At 39.2% G+C, this 17,330-nt stretch overlaps 2 protein-coding genes across 2 annotated transcripts in view; both read right to left on the bottom strand.

Moving 5' to 3' along the window:
* Copg2 (coat protein complex I subunit gamma 2) overlaps nt 1–4,772 on the bottom strand; it is a 133,553-nt gene extending 128,781 nt beyond the window's left edge. Inside the window, exons 1-3 of the mRNA XM_076833159.1 lie at nt 4,673–4,772; nt 3,520–3,572; nt 2,862–2,942 (exon numbers count right to left, since the gene is read on the bottom strand). Of these exons, the coding sequence (XP_076689274.1) occupies nt 2,862–2,942; nt 3,520–3,572; nt 4,673–4,709 (171 nt within the window). The 5' untranslated portion in view covers nt 4,710–4,772. The remainder of the gene's footprint in view (nt 1–2,861; nt 2,943–3,519; nt 3,573–4,672) is intronic.
* Nucleotides 4,773–5,079: 307 nt separating this feature from the next.
* Tsga13 (testis specific 13) lies at nt 5,080–17,107 on the bottom strand. The gene is made up of 7 exons (XM_076853296.1): nt 17,085–17,107; nt 15,280–15,358; nt 13,227–13,298; nt 12,087–12,293; nt 7,839–7,981; nt 7,020–7,147; nt 5,080–5,249 (listed from the first exon to the last, which is right to left on the bottom strand). Exons 1-7 carry the CDS (start codon nt 17,105–17,107, stop codon nt 5,080–5,082), a joined length of 822 nt encoding a protein of 273 aa, XP_076709411.1.
* Nucleotides 17,108–17,330: the final 223 nt, after the last annotated feature.

Below are 17,330 nucleotides of genomic sequence, written 5' to 3'. Positions count from 1 at the left end.
AGGAATCATATTGAGTAATAAGGGTAAGATAACCTACTGTCACTAATTTTCAAAACATTCATAACACAGAATATCTGAAATAATGCCATTTCAATATTTAATTTCTTCATTAAGAGCAATTTATATAAAATTTTAGGCTCAATCTCTTTTCAGAGCTTCAGATTTCACATCAAATATAGCTAGTTTTCAATCTATTTACCATGGGTGTTAAGAATAACTTTTTTTTTTTTTAAAGAGAGAGAGAGAGAGAGAGAGAATTTTAATATTTATTTTTTAGTTTTCGGCGGACACAACATCTTTCTTTGTATGTGGTGCTGAGAATTCAACCTGGGCCGCACGCATGCCAGGCGAGCGCACTATAGCTTGAGCCACATCCCCAGCCCAAGAATAACTTTTGATTTAAAAAAAAAACAACAAAAGTTTTGATTTTAAAAAAAAGGTAAAAAAGGTTTGACCACTATTCTAGAAGTGTGTGATACTGAATTATTTTAAGTAAGAAGTGGATAAATAGCCATGTGGTTTATAAACTGAAAGCCAGTGAAAGTTTAGAATAAAAGACAAAGTATAATAAGAATTTTTAATTATTTAAATCAGAGTGTTCAACTTGCTCATTAGCAAGAGATTACCCTCTTTCTGTCATAAATATTTACTGAATACCTAGAAGCCCATGTACTTTATAGTTCTATTAGAAAACCTTAAATCCCTACTTTTTTAAGCCATAGTCAATTTGGATAAATTTTTGTAGCACACTTTGTGTTCAAATTGGTTAAACCTACTTTTTGACTTGAAATTCAGAGAACATATGGTTCTGTCAACTCCAGTAGAAATGAAAAGTATTTTTCCATAAAGTTCTAATAAGAACAAGGAAAAAAGATAAAAATGAATGTTCCCAAACCTGTTTATGTAGTTAGCTGTGTTTATGCTATGCTTGATAATTTCTTTATCAAGATAATGCAGTGTTTCAACATGAATTGCCCCATTAAAACTGGTATTGGCCAATGTAAAAATATGGATACTCTGAATCAACTTTGTTCTAAATTATTTATATAATAGGTTTAACCAATTTGAACACAAAGTATGCTACAAAAATTTATCCAAATTGACTATGGCTTAAATGTTTCTAATATGCTGTCAAAGAGGGGTTATGCTGTTTGTGAACAAATATATTTTATTTAAAACTATATGATTGTTGCCCAGTCTCCATTTGCAAAAAATATAGCTTCATTAAATCTCTGGATGAGGTTTTCAGTTACAAAACAGTAAAGGTAAAATATTCTCTCAGAATTCAAATTGGAAGCTAAGTTTTCTTAGCATCATATATAAACTACCTGATACACATAGTATATTATATGCGTGTGTGTGTGTGTGTGTGTGTGTGTATAAATGTACTTATATACATAATACAAACATACACACACATATATATGGGATCAACAAAATCATAAGGCTCTATGATTTTGATCATATGATCAACAAAATCATAAGGTTCATGTTTTTTAAACAGTTTGAAGCAAAAAAAGTAAATAAATAATAAAATTAATAATAATGGAAGAATCTACATTCTTTTTTTTTTTTTCTGGTTGTATACAAAGTATATTCACACCAATTCGTGTCTTCATACACGTACTTTGGGTAATAATGATCATCACAGTCTACCACCATTTATAACCCCATGCCCCCTCTCTTCCCCTCTAACCCCTCTGCCCTATGTAGAGTTTCTATTCCTCCCAAGCTCCCTCTCCCTATTCTACTATGAATCAGCCTCCTTATATCAAAGAAAACATTCGGCATTTGGTTTTTTGGGATTGGCTAATTTCACTTAGCATTATCTTCTCTAACTCCATCCATTTACCTGCAAATGTCATGATTTTATTCTCTTTTATTGCTGAGTAATATGACTTTGCACTTGCATGTGCAAGGCCCTGGGTTCAATCCTTAGCACCACATAAAAATCCTCAGCACCACATAAAAATAATAAATAAATAAATAAAATAAAGTTGGGGGCTGGGGATATAGCTCAGTTGGTAGCAGGCTTGCCTCCCATGCACAAGGTCCTGGGTTCAATCCCCAGCACCACCAAAAAAGAAAAGAAAAGAAAAAAAAGAATCTACATTCTATGACTACAATTTTTTTTGTTTATTTTGCCCACTATAACCCTAGTGCCTAGAATAGTGCATAGGACACAGTAGGCATGCAATAAATATTTGCTGAGTGACTCAATGAAAATCATTCTTGAATGCTACTGTGGGTTCAGTACTATTCCCATTGCTTGATATTTCACTTAATCATTATAATTCTATACAACAGATATTATCATAATGCCAATTTGCAAAAATGGACATTAAGGCAATCAATGGTTAAATTACTTGCCCATAATCAGATTATTGAATATGGATATTCAGTAGTAATATTGAATATTACATTAATAATGAATGGTGGAATAAGAATAATAAGTATAAATCTGAATATTAAAAATCAAAGCCTTAAAACATCACTATTATACAAAAAAAATCTAAAATTTGTCTGACTTTACAGTATATTTTCAGAGAGACATAAAGACCCCTAGATACATGTAAACAATGTGTGCTAACTAGTGGTTATTAAATTCAAATCAATGTATTTGTTGAGAATATACTATATACTTAAAGCCAGTTTAAGTACTTCATAATATAAAAATAAATAGATTTCATAGTCCCTTGCTCAAGAAGTTTTACACATTGTTCTGGTGAATAAACATTTTGGATTTTAAAATTAAATGAATTTTTAAAAAAATAATTATACTTTTCAGAAAGTAGTTTCTGTATGTTACACATATGTTTCTATTCTAGGACACAAATCTAAGGAAAATAAAAATAATTTACCTGGTTCAGTAAATAAAGAATCTTTGTAAGAATATGCAAACATCTTCTTGGATTGATGGGGGTTTCATTGAATATACGAGCCTACAGAAACATGCAAAATATTACTGTTACATATAGCGTATTTTCTACCTTTTTCTAAATCAGAATACAACAAATCAACTTTAATAATGAAGACTTTTAAAATACAATATCCAAAGAATGTTAGTTGTCTCTAGTCCTCAGTTTACTATGGTAGCTGATAAATTATTAGATATGGCCCTGATTTTCCAGCCTGTATTTTCTAATTCATTCCCTAAGGTCTACTACAACTTTATGGGCTTTATCTGTTAAGAAAGAGTCAGAATTTTTACCTACCTCATATGAATGCAAAATGCTCAATATCTAACTTCTTCTAACAACCTTGCACTAAACACCTCTTTTCACATTTTATTTAATATTACCAACACATGGCAGAGCCTGCATGTCTTTGCACTTCTCTCAGCTCTAGATTCTCTGTGACAAGTTAAGTCCTCTTCCTTCTCCCTCCAGTTTATATGCTCTGCAATCAGTTACATTCCTTAATATTTATTTAGGAGGTCCTGACTCTAGTATCCCAGAGGTTCTCTGCCCACCATTCTAAAACAGAAAAGAGGCAGCACAATGTAATTCCAAGTCATACCTCCTGTAAGACAGCACTCTTCTCCAGATGCTGGAAAGGATTGGAACCACTACCTATAGCATAAAACAAAAGAATGTCTTCAGTAGCTATCCTGCATATTTATTTTCTAAAGAAGGGTACTGAATGCTTTAGAAATCTCACCTAAGTGAGACTTCACTTGGCTACTACAGTGATAGTCATTACTAGTATGTATATAAATTGAATAAAATCATTTTGATTTTGATACGAGTTCTGTCATTTGACACAGTGTAAGAGGTTGGACTTCTCTTTTGCAGGAGTGTCTTCATTCTCTACCCTCTTTTTTATTCCCATGAATGTTTATAAATACGTGTCATTTCCACAACATCCAAGATTAATGAGATTATGGTAGGGAACTTTTGATTTTCCTAAAAGCAAGCCTTATTTTATGTGTTTTTAACATTTACTGAGAGGCAGAATTGGAAGAATTTTCCAAAGAATTACATAAACAAAAAGTTGGATGGGGCCGTGGAGGTTAACTACCCCAACCCTCTTAACGCACTACGTGAGAGTAGCCATCAACACTGACAATTTTTTTCTTTTTTGAGGTGACTTGGCATATTCCCGGTTTGCCTTGGACCACAGGCGGGTATAAAGACGCAAGTCACTTTTGGATGCCTGAGCATTAGTCTATCAGTGTCCCACGGGGCAGGTTGCCCCCCCCCCCCAGGAAGATTAGAAGGTACAGACACCTCAAAGTCCATATATACGCATACGCTGCATCGTCGACCCCAGCCCCGAGAACAGGGCGCTTCCATTCTGAGCCTAACCCCACCAGCAACCCCCACGCTGCCGCAGAGAGCAGCGCACGCACTCCTTAGCCCCCGCCAGGAGCCCTCCGGGAAGCAGAACGGAGGGGCTCCGTCGGGGGCGGGAACGGGGGTGGGGACAGGGACCGGGGCGGAGCCGCCCATCAGGCCCAGGCAGCGCCGCGCGCCGAAGCGGGAGCGCGCGGCCCAAGGGGAGGCCCCGGCACCCGGGGGAGGGGCTACGGGCAGGCCCCCGGCAGGAGCGGACGGCCCCTCGCACGGCGGCGCCCACGCCCCCAGCCCCGCCGTTCCGGAAAGCAGGTGGCGGCGAGCGAGGGAAGGGGACCCCCGAGGCTGAGATTGAGAGTCAGAAGCCCCGCGCGTACCAGACTCTTCGTCCTTCTTGTCGAATTTTTTAATCATCTTGGACGACTTCCCAGCGCCCAGGCCCACAGCAACCGTCCCAGGCGCCGCTGCCGGCAAGCGGAAGAGGCTGCAGGAAGGCCGGCCCCGTGTTCTCTCGCCGGTTGGGCCTCCAGGCCGTCACTCGGGGCCAAGGCCCGCCCTCCCGGGCCGTCGTGGCCGCCTTCGCCCCCTGGGGACGTAGCCACGCCCTCCCTGGCCGCGCGGGGGCGGGGCCAGGCGCTGCCCCAGGGGTTTGTCCCGCCCACCCAGCTCGCGCCTCCGCAGCCCACGCCTGCGGCAGCTGCAATGTGATTTTATTTGGTCAGGGATTTCTGCAGACTCCTCCTATCCCTGGAGAACTAGGCGGGAGGCCTTAAGAGGTTTTTTTTCACTTAATGACAGTGGCATTTTTGATAATCCACTGTTGAGCCTTTCCGTTGCGGAAGGAGCTTTCCCCTGGCACGATTCTGGTGGGCTTCTCTTCTAGCAGCGATGAAAGTGTGAGTGGTTCCCAAAGCATCTGGGGAGTTAGCATTTCATTCACAGACTTCTTGGAAACTACGACAAAGCACAGGACACCTTGGTGAATGTGCATTTCCAAAAGTAGTAGAGGAATACTTACTGAGTGGCACGGAAGGTCCAGAAACCTGGTCTTTACTCTTTATCAAGAGTAACTATCATTTCCAACCTTTATAATTCTGGATCCTTACTCTTCATCAAAACCCAGTTTAAAGTATATTGCCAGTTTAGGATCTTCTTTGCCTGGTCCCACCCCTTTTAGGTGATTTCCTCTGCAATTATATTGACACTTCAGTCACAATTATTATCATTCACTCATTCATGTGCATAAAGGGCCTTTACTCAAAATGTATGTTGGCTTTCTATTGTCTGAGACTGTGACAAACTTTTGCTTCATTTGGCTTCAGTGATACCACTTTAGTCAGGCTCTTTTTCAATCTCCACCTGTTCTTTGCAAGTTTCAATCGTGGGATCTTCTTGCTCCTGCCCTTCCCCACTTTTGGACACTTTTTGCCTTGTAAATATCCCTTGAATCTGTACGCTTATTCCAAGCTGCTCTCACCTTGGTTCAGGTCCTATGGTTGATCTCTTACCTTCCTTAACTAGATTTCACAGCTTCCACCCAAACTGTTCTAAGTGTATTCTTTCCTGATTTGGATGCCTAATAAACAAGGGGCATTATAGGGGGGCGGGGGGGTTTGAGGAGATATTAGCTGTTCCTTTGCTTTAAGTGGGAATACTGGTTCAACTCTCCAGCAGATTCATTTTTGTATAGGAAATGCATCATGACAGACTTTATGTACAAAAGCAGACTAAGTATCCTTTGATTTTATTTATGTGTTTTTATTAGGAAAACTGAAAAGTCACCCTAAATCTAAAGAGAAACTACATACTGAGATATTAAAGAGTTCTCTTTATAATGTAAATTGGGTGCATCCTGTTAAGGATGCATCCTGTGCTCTTGCAAAATTAGAGGAATTCTAATCTAGGTTAGATTCTAGAGAAATTCCCCCACATATGGATTTAAGCTGAACTGCCTCTCTCCTACATATGGTATCATTTAAGATTTAACTTCGACTTGACTAAATGGACTATTAACTATTATATTTGTTTTATCTGACTTATAAAGCTCAAACCATACTTTCCAGGTGAAGTCTCTCTCTTGAAAGAAAAGATACTTGTACATCTGAAATATTCTGGGACTGAAAACAGATACAGTATTTAGGACTTTTTTTTTTTTTGGTAGGTAGTACTAGGGATGGAACTCAGGGGCTTAGGGGTGCTCTACTACTGAGCTACATTCCCCAGCCATTTTTACTTTTTAATTTTGAGACAGGTTCTTACTAAATTGCCCAGGCTGACCTTCCTGTGTCAGCCAGTGGAGTGACTAGGATTACAGGCACGTACCACCATGCTCACAGGACAAAAAATTTTAAATCCTTAGGCTGGGGGTATAGCTCAGAAGTAGAGTGCTTGCCTAGCAAGCACCAGTAGTCCCTGGGTTCAATCCCCATCAGCCAAAGGGTGGGGGAAGGATTTTGCTAAGTAAATAATGGAACAAATAATACATAAATATGTCAAAAACTATGAAAGTGGTAGATGATAGAGTTTGGAAAAAACTGCTAGTGCTTTCTTGAAATTTGAGGATTTAAACTTCTTTTAGTTCTCAGCTTCCTTGCTACAAGGGAAAACAATGTCTAGAACCACCATGACAGTGCCAATCTGCCCATATCTCTTAATCCCTGTAGGTTCTACCTCCAGCCCACATCTCAGTTCAGTAAACCACTGCATTAAGAGAAAAGAGCTTACCATTTTTCCTCATATCCCTTTCACAGACTGGAGCAAAATTGAGCTGAGGGTACATTTTTTTCTGTTTCTTCAAAGCAAACACTTTTGAATACTTTCCTTCACTTTTGAAGTCATTGTCGGTGGAAAACCTTAACAACGACAACAACAGAAGTTCATTTAGTAGACCCTAGGGCAAGGGGTTAATGGTACCAGTCACTTTAAAGTTGGCTTCATCCTCAGAGATTCTGTGGGAGAAGAAGGGACAATGCCAAGAGACTGCCCATAGGGACAGAGAGGCAGATTAGTCAGCTGCAAGGGACATTTATATTACTTAGCACCATAACAATTGGTGCCAAGTTAACTTGGAAGTAACTTCAAAATCTTTTTCTTCTCTGCAAACTAGATAAAGGTTGCTCCAGTAACTAATTTCAAATAGAACTTCTTTTGTCTTTTTGTTCTTATAGCACATTGCTCTTATTCTATAGTTCTTAACTTGTGCTAAGGGTCCATGTCTTTGGTTTCCTCAAAACACAGATTAGAATACAGCACTTTCCTTCACTCTTGAAGTCTTTGTCAGTGGAAAGCTTTAGTTATGCATTACTGTTTCTCTTCCATTAGCATGGAAATGAAGTTAAAGGTCATGTTGAGAAGCTATTAGACATGTTCCCCATAATCAAAATTTTGTGACAAGCATTCTGATTGCCCCCTTTTTCATACAACCTTATCCCAAGCCCCTTGAGCCCCCTTTCAAGTTTGTTAAATTGTATAGAGAAGAGACAGTAACACAAATAAGGAAAAGATAGGAAAGAAATTAAGTAAAAAAAAGAGCCAGAATTTCACCTAAACCATTGTTCTCGCTTGGATGTAGGATCGTCTGGCCCTTTCATAGGGAAGATTGGTTTTAGTCTGGATCTTAACTTTTTTTTCTGAGACATCAGGGGCAGGAAGAAGTTCTCACTGGGTTTTTGATTGTGATGAATTTCCTGTGGCAGAGGGAAGAGAAAGTGAGGAAGTCGGCCCAGTCTCTTGGAACTTCAAGGTTGGACCAAGTTCCTGGACTAAGTTATGATTCCCCTAAAACTATGCAACCAAATATATCAAAGTGGGAAGTGGAAACTCAGAAGCCAGAACCATAGGAAGCAGTGCCCTGAGCCGGATAATATGTATTCTTTCATTGCCAAATGATTTGTCCAAAGCTTGGTCAGTTTCCTAAGCAATTGATCAAACTTGCCTACTGGTCCTTGGAAGTGAATGGCAGAGGAAGTTGCCCGGTTTGGAGAAGGATTCTATTAGTGAATTTGTTAACAAGTTGAGAAATAGATCCCATATGGAACTCTACCTTCCTTTTTTGGAGATGGCTATGTTATCCACATTACTTTCTCCATCTACAGGGATAGAGCCATGGAATGGGATGTTTTGTGAGGTAATAATTTCATCATTCTTAAAGGTCATAGAATTGAAGATTTTCAGTCTTAAAAGTTATCCAGTATAACTATTCATCTGATACTTTTATCCCCTCAATTTCATTATCAAGTGATCAGTCTTCCTATGCTTCAAACAAAACATAAAACAATTTCATCTTTGATCAGCTATCTCCCTATAACTTTTACCCAGTAATCCAATCAGAGCAAATCTAATGCCTCTTTCACAGACAAATTTTTGAAGAAATCTGTCATGTTCCTCCTAAGCTCTATTTCTTCCAGGCTGAACATTGCCAATATCTTGAAGTTTTCCTCATATGACATGGTTTTGTTTCCCTTATTCTCCTGATTTATATCATTTGAGAAAGTTACAATTTATATTTTTCCCCAACATGTGGCAATCTGAAATAAAAACTATATTCTCACCTTAGGGATTGCATGACACCAACCCCATTTAAAGTGTCTACTAAAAAATCATTATCACTTCTGATAATCTTCCCTAACTACGCTATCTAAAGTTGTCATTCACAGTTTATCCATTTATCTTGCTTTGGCATGGTGTCTATCAGGTTATGCATTTTCTGTATGATATTTACTTGCTTATGGTCTGTCTACCTCGCTAGAATTAAACTTCATTGAAACAAAGACTGGTTAGTCATATATATATATACACACACCAACACACACACACACACACACACACACACATATATATATATATATATTATAATATATATTTGGGGGGACCAGATATTGAATTTAGGGGCACTCAACCACTGAGCCACATCCCCAAACCTATTTTGTATTTTATTTAGAGACAGGGTCTCACTGAGTTGCTTAGTGCATCGCCATTGCTGAGGCTGGCTTTGAACTTGTGATCTTCCTGCCTCAGCCTCCTGAGCCACTGGGATTGCAGGCATGTGCCACTATGCCCAGCTAGTCATTAATATATTGCTATTACCTCTATGGTGCTTGGCACATAATAGGTTCTCAACAAATATTGTTTGAATGAATGAAAGAATGAATGAATGACCAACCTATTCATTGATATGTCAAGCTTTTTTCTTTCAGAATGTTGAGTCCTTTAAAGCTGCTGCTGAACCATTATTTCTTAATTCTGAACTCATTGTCTTTAATTGGTTTTAGTTTTATTAAAATCTATTCAAGTTACCTCAACTAATAGGTGTTTTAGTGAAAGAGCAAATGTGTCTAGGAAGTAAAGACATAGCTAATGACTCAGCCATAAAAAGAGCAGAAACCTTAGTAGAACTGTATTTCATGGCAAAAAAAAACCTAAAAATATATTTGGAGTCCAAAATGGCACTATAAAAGATCCACCATTTTGACTCACGCATATCACTAACATGTCCCTCCTACTTTCTTCCTGCTTCCTTCTTCTCTACCTTGTTCATTCCTCTCTCTCTCTTTCCCCCACCTTCTCCTTCTGTATTTCTATTTTCCTATAACTTCAACCCACCCATACCCTACTTTCATGGCCCCTGCAGTACCCGTCTTCCTCATGTTTTGGTTCATGGCTTTACTCTGTGAGTCCTTTCTGCTTTCATTCTTACTGCTTTCCCAATTCAGGTGCCTGGAAGCAAGAATCTGAGTCGCTCAGGACTGTCAGTTATTACTAAGCTGGTTGACTTCTGTTTTGTTTTGGTTCATTTTGGTTTAGGGGTACCAATCCATACCACAGATCACTAACCAGACTATGAATTATGCTTCACTGGGTCCAGTATCCTTCTCTGGTCCATGCTAGAAGTAGAGATAGGTCAAATTATACAAAATAGAATAGGGGATATTCCCTTCTTCAGGAGACTGTGGGAAGAGCCATTTCACTTAAAAGGGACTGTAACAGTCATCACTGTGATAGACACACTAGTATCATTCTACAATTTGCCTACTGGAACCCACACTCTTCTTCTACATGGACCTGGGCATAGTAAAAGAATGCTTTTCATGTATACAATCCTAAATTCACAAAAGATTGTCTTTCCCAGTCAGGGAATGAGAGGATGCAGCATGACTATTAAAGAGCCATTGTAGATATTGCAAAATCAGTCTCTAACAATCAGAGCCTAACTTTGTCTATTAATTCAATTTAGTCAGTTCCATAATTTGCTCATGAATATGATCAGGTTCTGCACCTGACCAGCTGTTGGAAGAAAGCTCTTCCTGCACCAGGTTACATGTTAGCCTTGTATTTCCTTCTCTGTGTTGAGCAGGGCAATCCTAGCCTGGCATTTATTTCTCTATCAGTGCACATTATACCCATTAACAGGAGAAATGACCTCTGCACTTACTTTCAAAGTGCACCCCAGAGACCACAAGCAATGAATTCATTAATTCCTTTTTCAGTATATTCCATTAGATATTAACATTTTATCTTCTACTTGAAGAGGATACTCTGATTGCTATCCATCTAGGAACTAAGGAAACACTGACTCCAAATGCACCACATTTTATTATAAGTGTCTCTCTTGGGATACCGCATTTCCAGAATCTAATTTCTATCAAGATTCTTTTGTTGGCACTTTCACTTATCTCATTTAATTTCTTCCTGTTAGATTAAGCCCTCTCTCAAGGCTGTCAAGATCTTTCTTAGATCCTGATGCCTAAATATCTCTTAAATCAATTTGCTTTATTTCCTCTGCTATTGACTTAGTTCAAATATTCAGTATCTCTCATTTTGACTATTATAGTAACATGAAAACTAATCTTTCTAGTTTTTGTCTCTTGGATTACTAATGCACCTTCTTCAACCTGCAAAATGCTCTTTCTAAAACGCAAATTTGATTACATCCTTTTATCTCCTACCATTTACTCTCTACATCTCCCTGAATGTGCCTGGCTTTCTCACATCTCCATGCCTCCACACGCTTCCCTCTGATTGGAACATTCTCCTATTCTTTTGTTATGAGTCACCTCCTTGATTACTCCCTTTTCCCCAACAGAGGTATTTTTCTCTATTCTATGTTACTTCTGTATCTTGTCGATTCTTCAATTATTCATATATCCTGGTGGGTTAGAATTACTTTTTTATCTCTCACTTTTTTTGATCTTTGGATTCCAACTTCCTTCAAGATAGAAACTGTCCTGTGATCCATCTTTATATTCTGGTTCTTACCTTATTGAGTGCTCAGCAATTGTTTATTGAATGGCATTTGAACATCTTTAACCTATAATGGAGTTCCAAATGTCTATCTATGGTAATGGTTAATTTCCTTTTCCTCTCTCCTATCATCCAGAAGCAATGGGTATAACTTATTGACTCTCTTCTCATTTAGATATCCGCTTTTCTTCATTATTCATTTCCTGATTCATCTTTTACTATTTTATTCTCGATTACAAAGCCAGTGGACAGTTTCCCCTTTGTTACAAATGTCTTTGACCAAATACTGAAGAAGAGCACTTTCTAATTTACACCCCATCTTCTCCCTGAAATAAAGTTTCATGACTTAAGCTGATAGAATTCCTATTCTGCCTATTTGCCAGGCCCTCCAGATTCTGTTTTGTGAAGTATATATCCAGAAATGAGAAGGAAGAGGTAGTTTCCTGAGTACCATTCTCCATGTTGTTAGTTCCTTAATCCAGATTAATTAATTAATTCCTAATTCTTCAGAGTTCATACTTGAGTTGCCAGGAAAATCCCTGGGTGCCTTACCTTAAGCAGTAACTTCTGGGAAAAGTATTTTGGAGTGCCATCCTTTTCCTGCTGGTTGATTGAGTAGGGAGGTGGGTTATTGGTCATAATCAGTAAAGTCAAATCCTGATCAAACTGGGTTACTTTTAACATGAAGCTGGTGGTTTTCCTGTTTTGATCCAGGAATTTCTGTAGTACAGTGGATTTCAAAGGTTCATAGTACCGGGCCTGAGCAGATAGGTTTCCAGAGAGACAAAGAGATTAGATCAAGAGAAGACTAGCAAACCAATTGACTCATCTTTCTTCTCTGTGGGGTAGAGTGAGAGGTTGAGCAGTGACTGGGAAAATCTGTCCCCAAAACTGTTGATCCAAAACCACAGGAAGCTCTTTGTCCCTGGCTTCCTTCAGAGTATTAATTCCCCTGCAAAAAGATCCAGGGGCTGAGGCAAGGCAACAGAAATGTTCTCACAGGAACAGGAACAAAATGATTTAATTCTTTAAAAAAAAAAAAGGTGTAGCATAGTGTTCAGCACAGTGGGGCAAACCAAGAAGTTTTTTTGTGACTCAATGTTACTGGTCTTGTCTCAGCCACCATCTCTGAGGCAGAGAGTTTAACCAGGGACCCAAGCCCTTTGCTCAGGGAGTTCTCTAGGAGCATGCGCAGCTTCCCTTACTTCCCACCTGCAGACACCTCTCCCTTGGCACAGCAGCCCTTGCAGGCTTTCATAAGCACAACTAGAAAGAAAAGACAGTCAAGAAACACACAGCAAGTCACTTAAAAAGCATGGGAGGGCAAGGGCCGGCCCACTAAATTTGCTTTTCCAGCAATAGGATTAGAGAGAGAGGAAAGGAGGGGGAGAACTTGGATTATACATATGTTCTCCCTGATTATAAATATGTTTTCTCAACTTAAAAAATACCAACTGCGAGGACCACTTTCTGCCCAGGTCTCCCCTCCCACCTCACCACCAGGATCCGAGCTCTGCCTCAAACCTTATATTTCCAAGGCTGCTCTGCCTCCCTGTCCTGGGAAGGGGACCATGGCATTGGGAGGTCATCAGGGAATTAGGGGTACTGTGTGGTGGGCCTCTGCCCTGCTGCTAAATTTGTCCTTAGAGATCTCTTGGGGAAACGAGAGATCTTGGTTTTTTTTCCACCTACCAAATTTGGATGAACTGAGTAATACCGAAGGTTCTTTAGGACAAATTTGGATTGCCCGGTGTAATCAAAAACCTAAAGGCAATAAAAAGAAATATTGGTTTCAAGTTATTCCTCCTTATCTCACCTTAGTCTCACTAAAAAGGACTGTCCAATGCACACTAATCGAAAACACTGGCCTTCATGTTTTGCACCCTGGTTTTCTGGAATGAAAGCCACAGCAAGGAGAGCAGGGGTCTGAGAGGGACATTTGTAAAGGAAATAAAGACCAGACTTATGAAATGTCAGGTAAGGCTCTTTCAAGGTGAAGTAGACAAGCATAGCATCCACTCTCAGACAGGGACAGATCCCCAAGGAATCACACCCCTTGCTCTGCCTTTTCCTTATCGATAGGGGTCAGATGGAGTGGCCATCAACCTGGAGGACTATCTTGAAGGAGAAAAGCAAGTTACAAAAGGGCAATAAACCGGGGGTTGTGGATGCTAGGGGGCCATCAGGACAAGTCTGTTAATAGGGCTGGGAACAAACACACAGAGAAAGGGAGAAGAGAGTGCATTTTGCATTTTTGAACATCTCTCTATGATTCTTCTAAAAACGTTACAAAAAGTAATTGAATTTTAGTATTGCTCTCTCTACTACTTTGCTTTATTGCGGTGGTGGTCGAGCTGGTTATTTGTGGATTTTTTAGCATTCTCCTCTGGTAGTAGAGGAGCTGAGCCTTCTTCATCCCCTGCCTCCTGCTCCCAGCAGTGCTACCTCCTTCTTGCTTAGCCCTAGGTTGTTTAAGTATGAACCCAAGGGAGGAACACAAGGAATTCGTTGTGTATGAATATAAGGAGTTGAAAGCTCCAAATTACCTTCTTTTGCCTTGGCAAAGTCAGAAATTTGGGGGGAAAAAAAGGTAGGGAGCATGATCCTATTTTTGGATCAGCATTTCTAAAGATAGCTTCACCCACCAGGAGGTGATATGGTTCAATGTGGCGCAGGGGAAAAGAGACAAGCATGGGAAGGTGCATAAAGCAAGAAGGCAAACTGAGAAGAGGGAAGAAGTCAAGAATGGGACACAACGTGGGAGAGGAGTCGTTACTCCCCTCTGGGAGGAATATTGCAATTCTTGGGGGTTGGAAGAGGACTGGAAAGAAGCATACACTCCATTCATTCCTTTGGGAAGGGTGAGATGAAATATGGGACAAATCGAAAGATACAGTTATTTAATTTTTATTATCTTTTGGAAAACCTAAATCTGTTTGTTCAAAACAAAAACATACTATGAAAAGCCTGTTCTGCAAATATATGTAACATTTAACTATTAGAAGTCTAAGAAAAGTTTACTGGGGAGACAGGTATGAAGACTTTTTTTCTTTAAAAGATTTTTTTTTTAATATTTTGAGGAGGAAAAGTCCCTGGTGATTTTTTTTTTTTTTTTTTTTTTTTTTTTTTGGTAAATGGTCAGAATGCCTTTATTTTATTGATTACGTGGTGCTGAGGATTGAACCAGTGCCTCACATGTGCTAGGCAAGCAATCTGCCACTGAGCCACACCCCAGTCCCTGAAAATGTTTTTTTAACTCCTGAATTTTTCTGAGGAATTGAAACTTTGTTCCAAATTAGCTTCCAGTAGTTGACTAAACCCACAAGATTGTCCAAATTGGAATATGTTTTTAGTTTTATCATGTTGACTTGCATTATTGCTGGCTGATGAAATAAAAGCTGGCCTGGTAAATTCACTTGAATATGATAAATCTGGGAAAGCAACCAAGAGTTCTGTTACAAGTGGCAGCCGTAAAGTCCAGGTAAATCAGGGTTAACACTCCTTCCCTCCCTGAGATAGATTTCTGGTTCCTGGGTTCCGTGCCCTGATTTGTTGCTGATGTTTCTTTGTCTCTCTTTTTTTCCTATGCTTCTGTCTTTCACAAAATGAAGATAAATTAATGTTGTTCTGTATATCAGCTTTTACCCCTTTTTACTTTCCCACCAGAAGTCTGTAGCCCCAGCTGGTAAGCACTCCAAGCAAACCCAAAGATTACACGTGAATACGTGCTACTGCTCTTCCTTACCTCTTCACCATCAGCAGCTATTCCTTTCTCAGGCTTATCTGGCTTATTTGATAAAATCTTTGGTTTGCCATTTTGAAACCTGAAAAAGAGACAGACCATCCACCAGCATTTGCTGACTCAGCATCCTGGCCTTCTGCATGTTCTCAGTCTCCTTCAACTAAATTTAGGAGCCTAATTTAGATTATTAATTAGGTGATCACAAATTGAATATGTAGTAAAGAATCATATTTGTTATTCAGCCTTCATACTGGAGAAAATTCTAGTTTAAAGGGTTGACTGTGCGACATCTAGGAGATTGACTAACATCCAGATGAATTGTTTTCTTCTGAGATAGAAGTTTTAATCACCCAAATAAGTGCTCTACTTGACTCTCTAAAGAAATTCTTTTGGGAAGCTAGACCCTCAGGATACCCTTAAAGATTCTGAATGCCTATTTTGAATGCCTCCCTACTATACTTCCAGGAAGTGGCACTGTTTTTGCCAATGATGTACAGAGTTCATGGAACTTCACAACTAAATTTCCTGGTTTTTTTTGGGGGGAGAACTTGAACACTGAGGGGCACTTGAACTTGAACTCAGGGGCACTTGAGAACTGAGCCACATCCCCAGCCCTGTTTTATATTTTATTTAGAGACAAGTTCTCACTGAGTTGCTTAGCACCTCACTTTTGCTGAGGCTGGCTTTGAACTTGTGATCCTCCTGCTTCAGCCTTCTGAGCCACTGGGATCATAGGCATGCACCACCATGCCTGATTAAATTTCCTATTCTTATTGACCTTGCATGGATTACTGTCTATCTGATCTTCCTAACCACATCTAAAAGTTTGTCTTCCTAGAACTAAGGTAGTAAAACTAACCATTAATGGCAAATATTTTCAAACTCACTCACTTTCCCATACCTTACCAGACACCTGTTCTCTCAGGCAGAAAGGGGTAGGGGAAAGGGCAGAAGTTGCAATATCTAATAATAAAGTATTATGGATTCCCTGACTGATTCTTTGTAACCCCGTTAAACTGCCTGAATATAGTAGAACATACTCATCAGTAAGAGTAGGTTAATGATTCAAATAAATAGTTCTCTTCCTCCTCAGAATTCTTTTCGGGGGTTGAACTAGCTTAAATTCAGAAGAATTCTGCAAGTACTACACCTCTATCCTTTGAAAATGAGGCTAGCTGAATAAAGTCCAAAGTAAGAAAAGTAGAAATGGCCAGTCTATGTAGTTGGTAGGTCAACTGGCTACAGCATGGTGTAAACAATCCTGAATCCAGGATGAAATCCCATCCAGGGATGATAACTTTCATTTATTACTGGCTACCAATTCTGCTATTAACTTAGGCAGTAGCTCTTAGAAATGATCCCAAGGGGAGGACATCCACTGTGGATAGATCAAAATAAATTAATTCAACTTAACATCTGGAAATTTGTGCCCTTTTGATGTGGCCTACTACTGTAAGTTATCTAATAATAAATAACACAATTTTTATTGTAGTGCTTTTTCCAATGATTCTTTGGTATCTAAACAGTAGCATAGGATCCCAGATACTCTTCTTCAAGGCCAGTGTAAGGCCTAGAACTACCTGAAAAATATTTCTTTAGTCTAACAGTGCTCTAATGCTTTCTTTTTGGCTATAGTTGCTATATGAAACAAAGACCAAGTTCTGGTATTTTGATCTGCAAACAGCCAATTAAAATGTATTTAATGAGGATCTACTCTGTGATTAGCACTGTTCAAAGTGCTTTGGGATAAAAAGTAAGCTAGTGTAAAACAACATTTGTAACTTAGTTAAGCAAACAAGACTACCCACTTGCCATATCTATCTTCGTCCATTCTTGTTCACTGCTGATTGGGCCAACCTAAGGCAGGTATTCAACCAAGTCCAAACTCAGTGTCTCTAAATGGTCTGCGTTCTGCAGGGATTCAGTTCAATTCAAACATTCCTTCTTTAGCACACACTGTGTACCCAGTCTTCTTCTTCATCCTGTATGAAAAATAAGAGAAGACTGATAGACAATATTATAGATATAGAAAATACAAAATAGTGGTCCTTTTC

Source organism: Callospermophilus lateralis, chromosome 1 (genome assembly GCF_048772815.1).
Source record: "Callospermophilus lateralis isolate mCalLat2 chromosome 1, mCalLat2.hap1, whole genome shotgun sequence".
Lineage (NCBI taxonomy): Eukaryota > Metazoa > Chordata > Mammalia > Rodentia > Sciuridae > Callospermophilus > Callospermophilus lateralis.
Note: the sequence above shows the minus strand (reverse complement) of the source record. Positions and strands in the feature narration are given on the sequence as shown.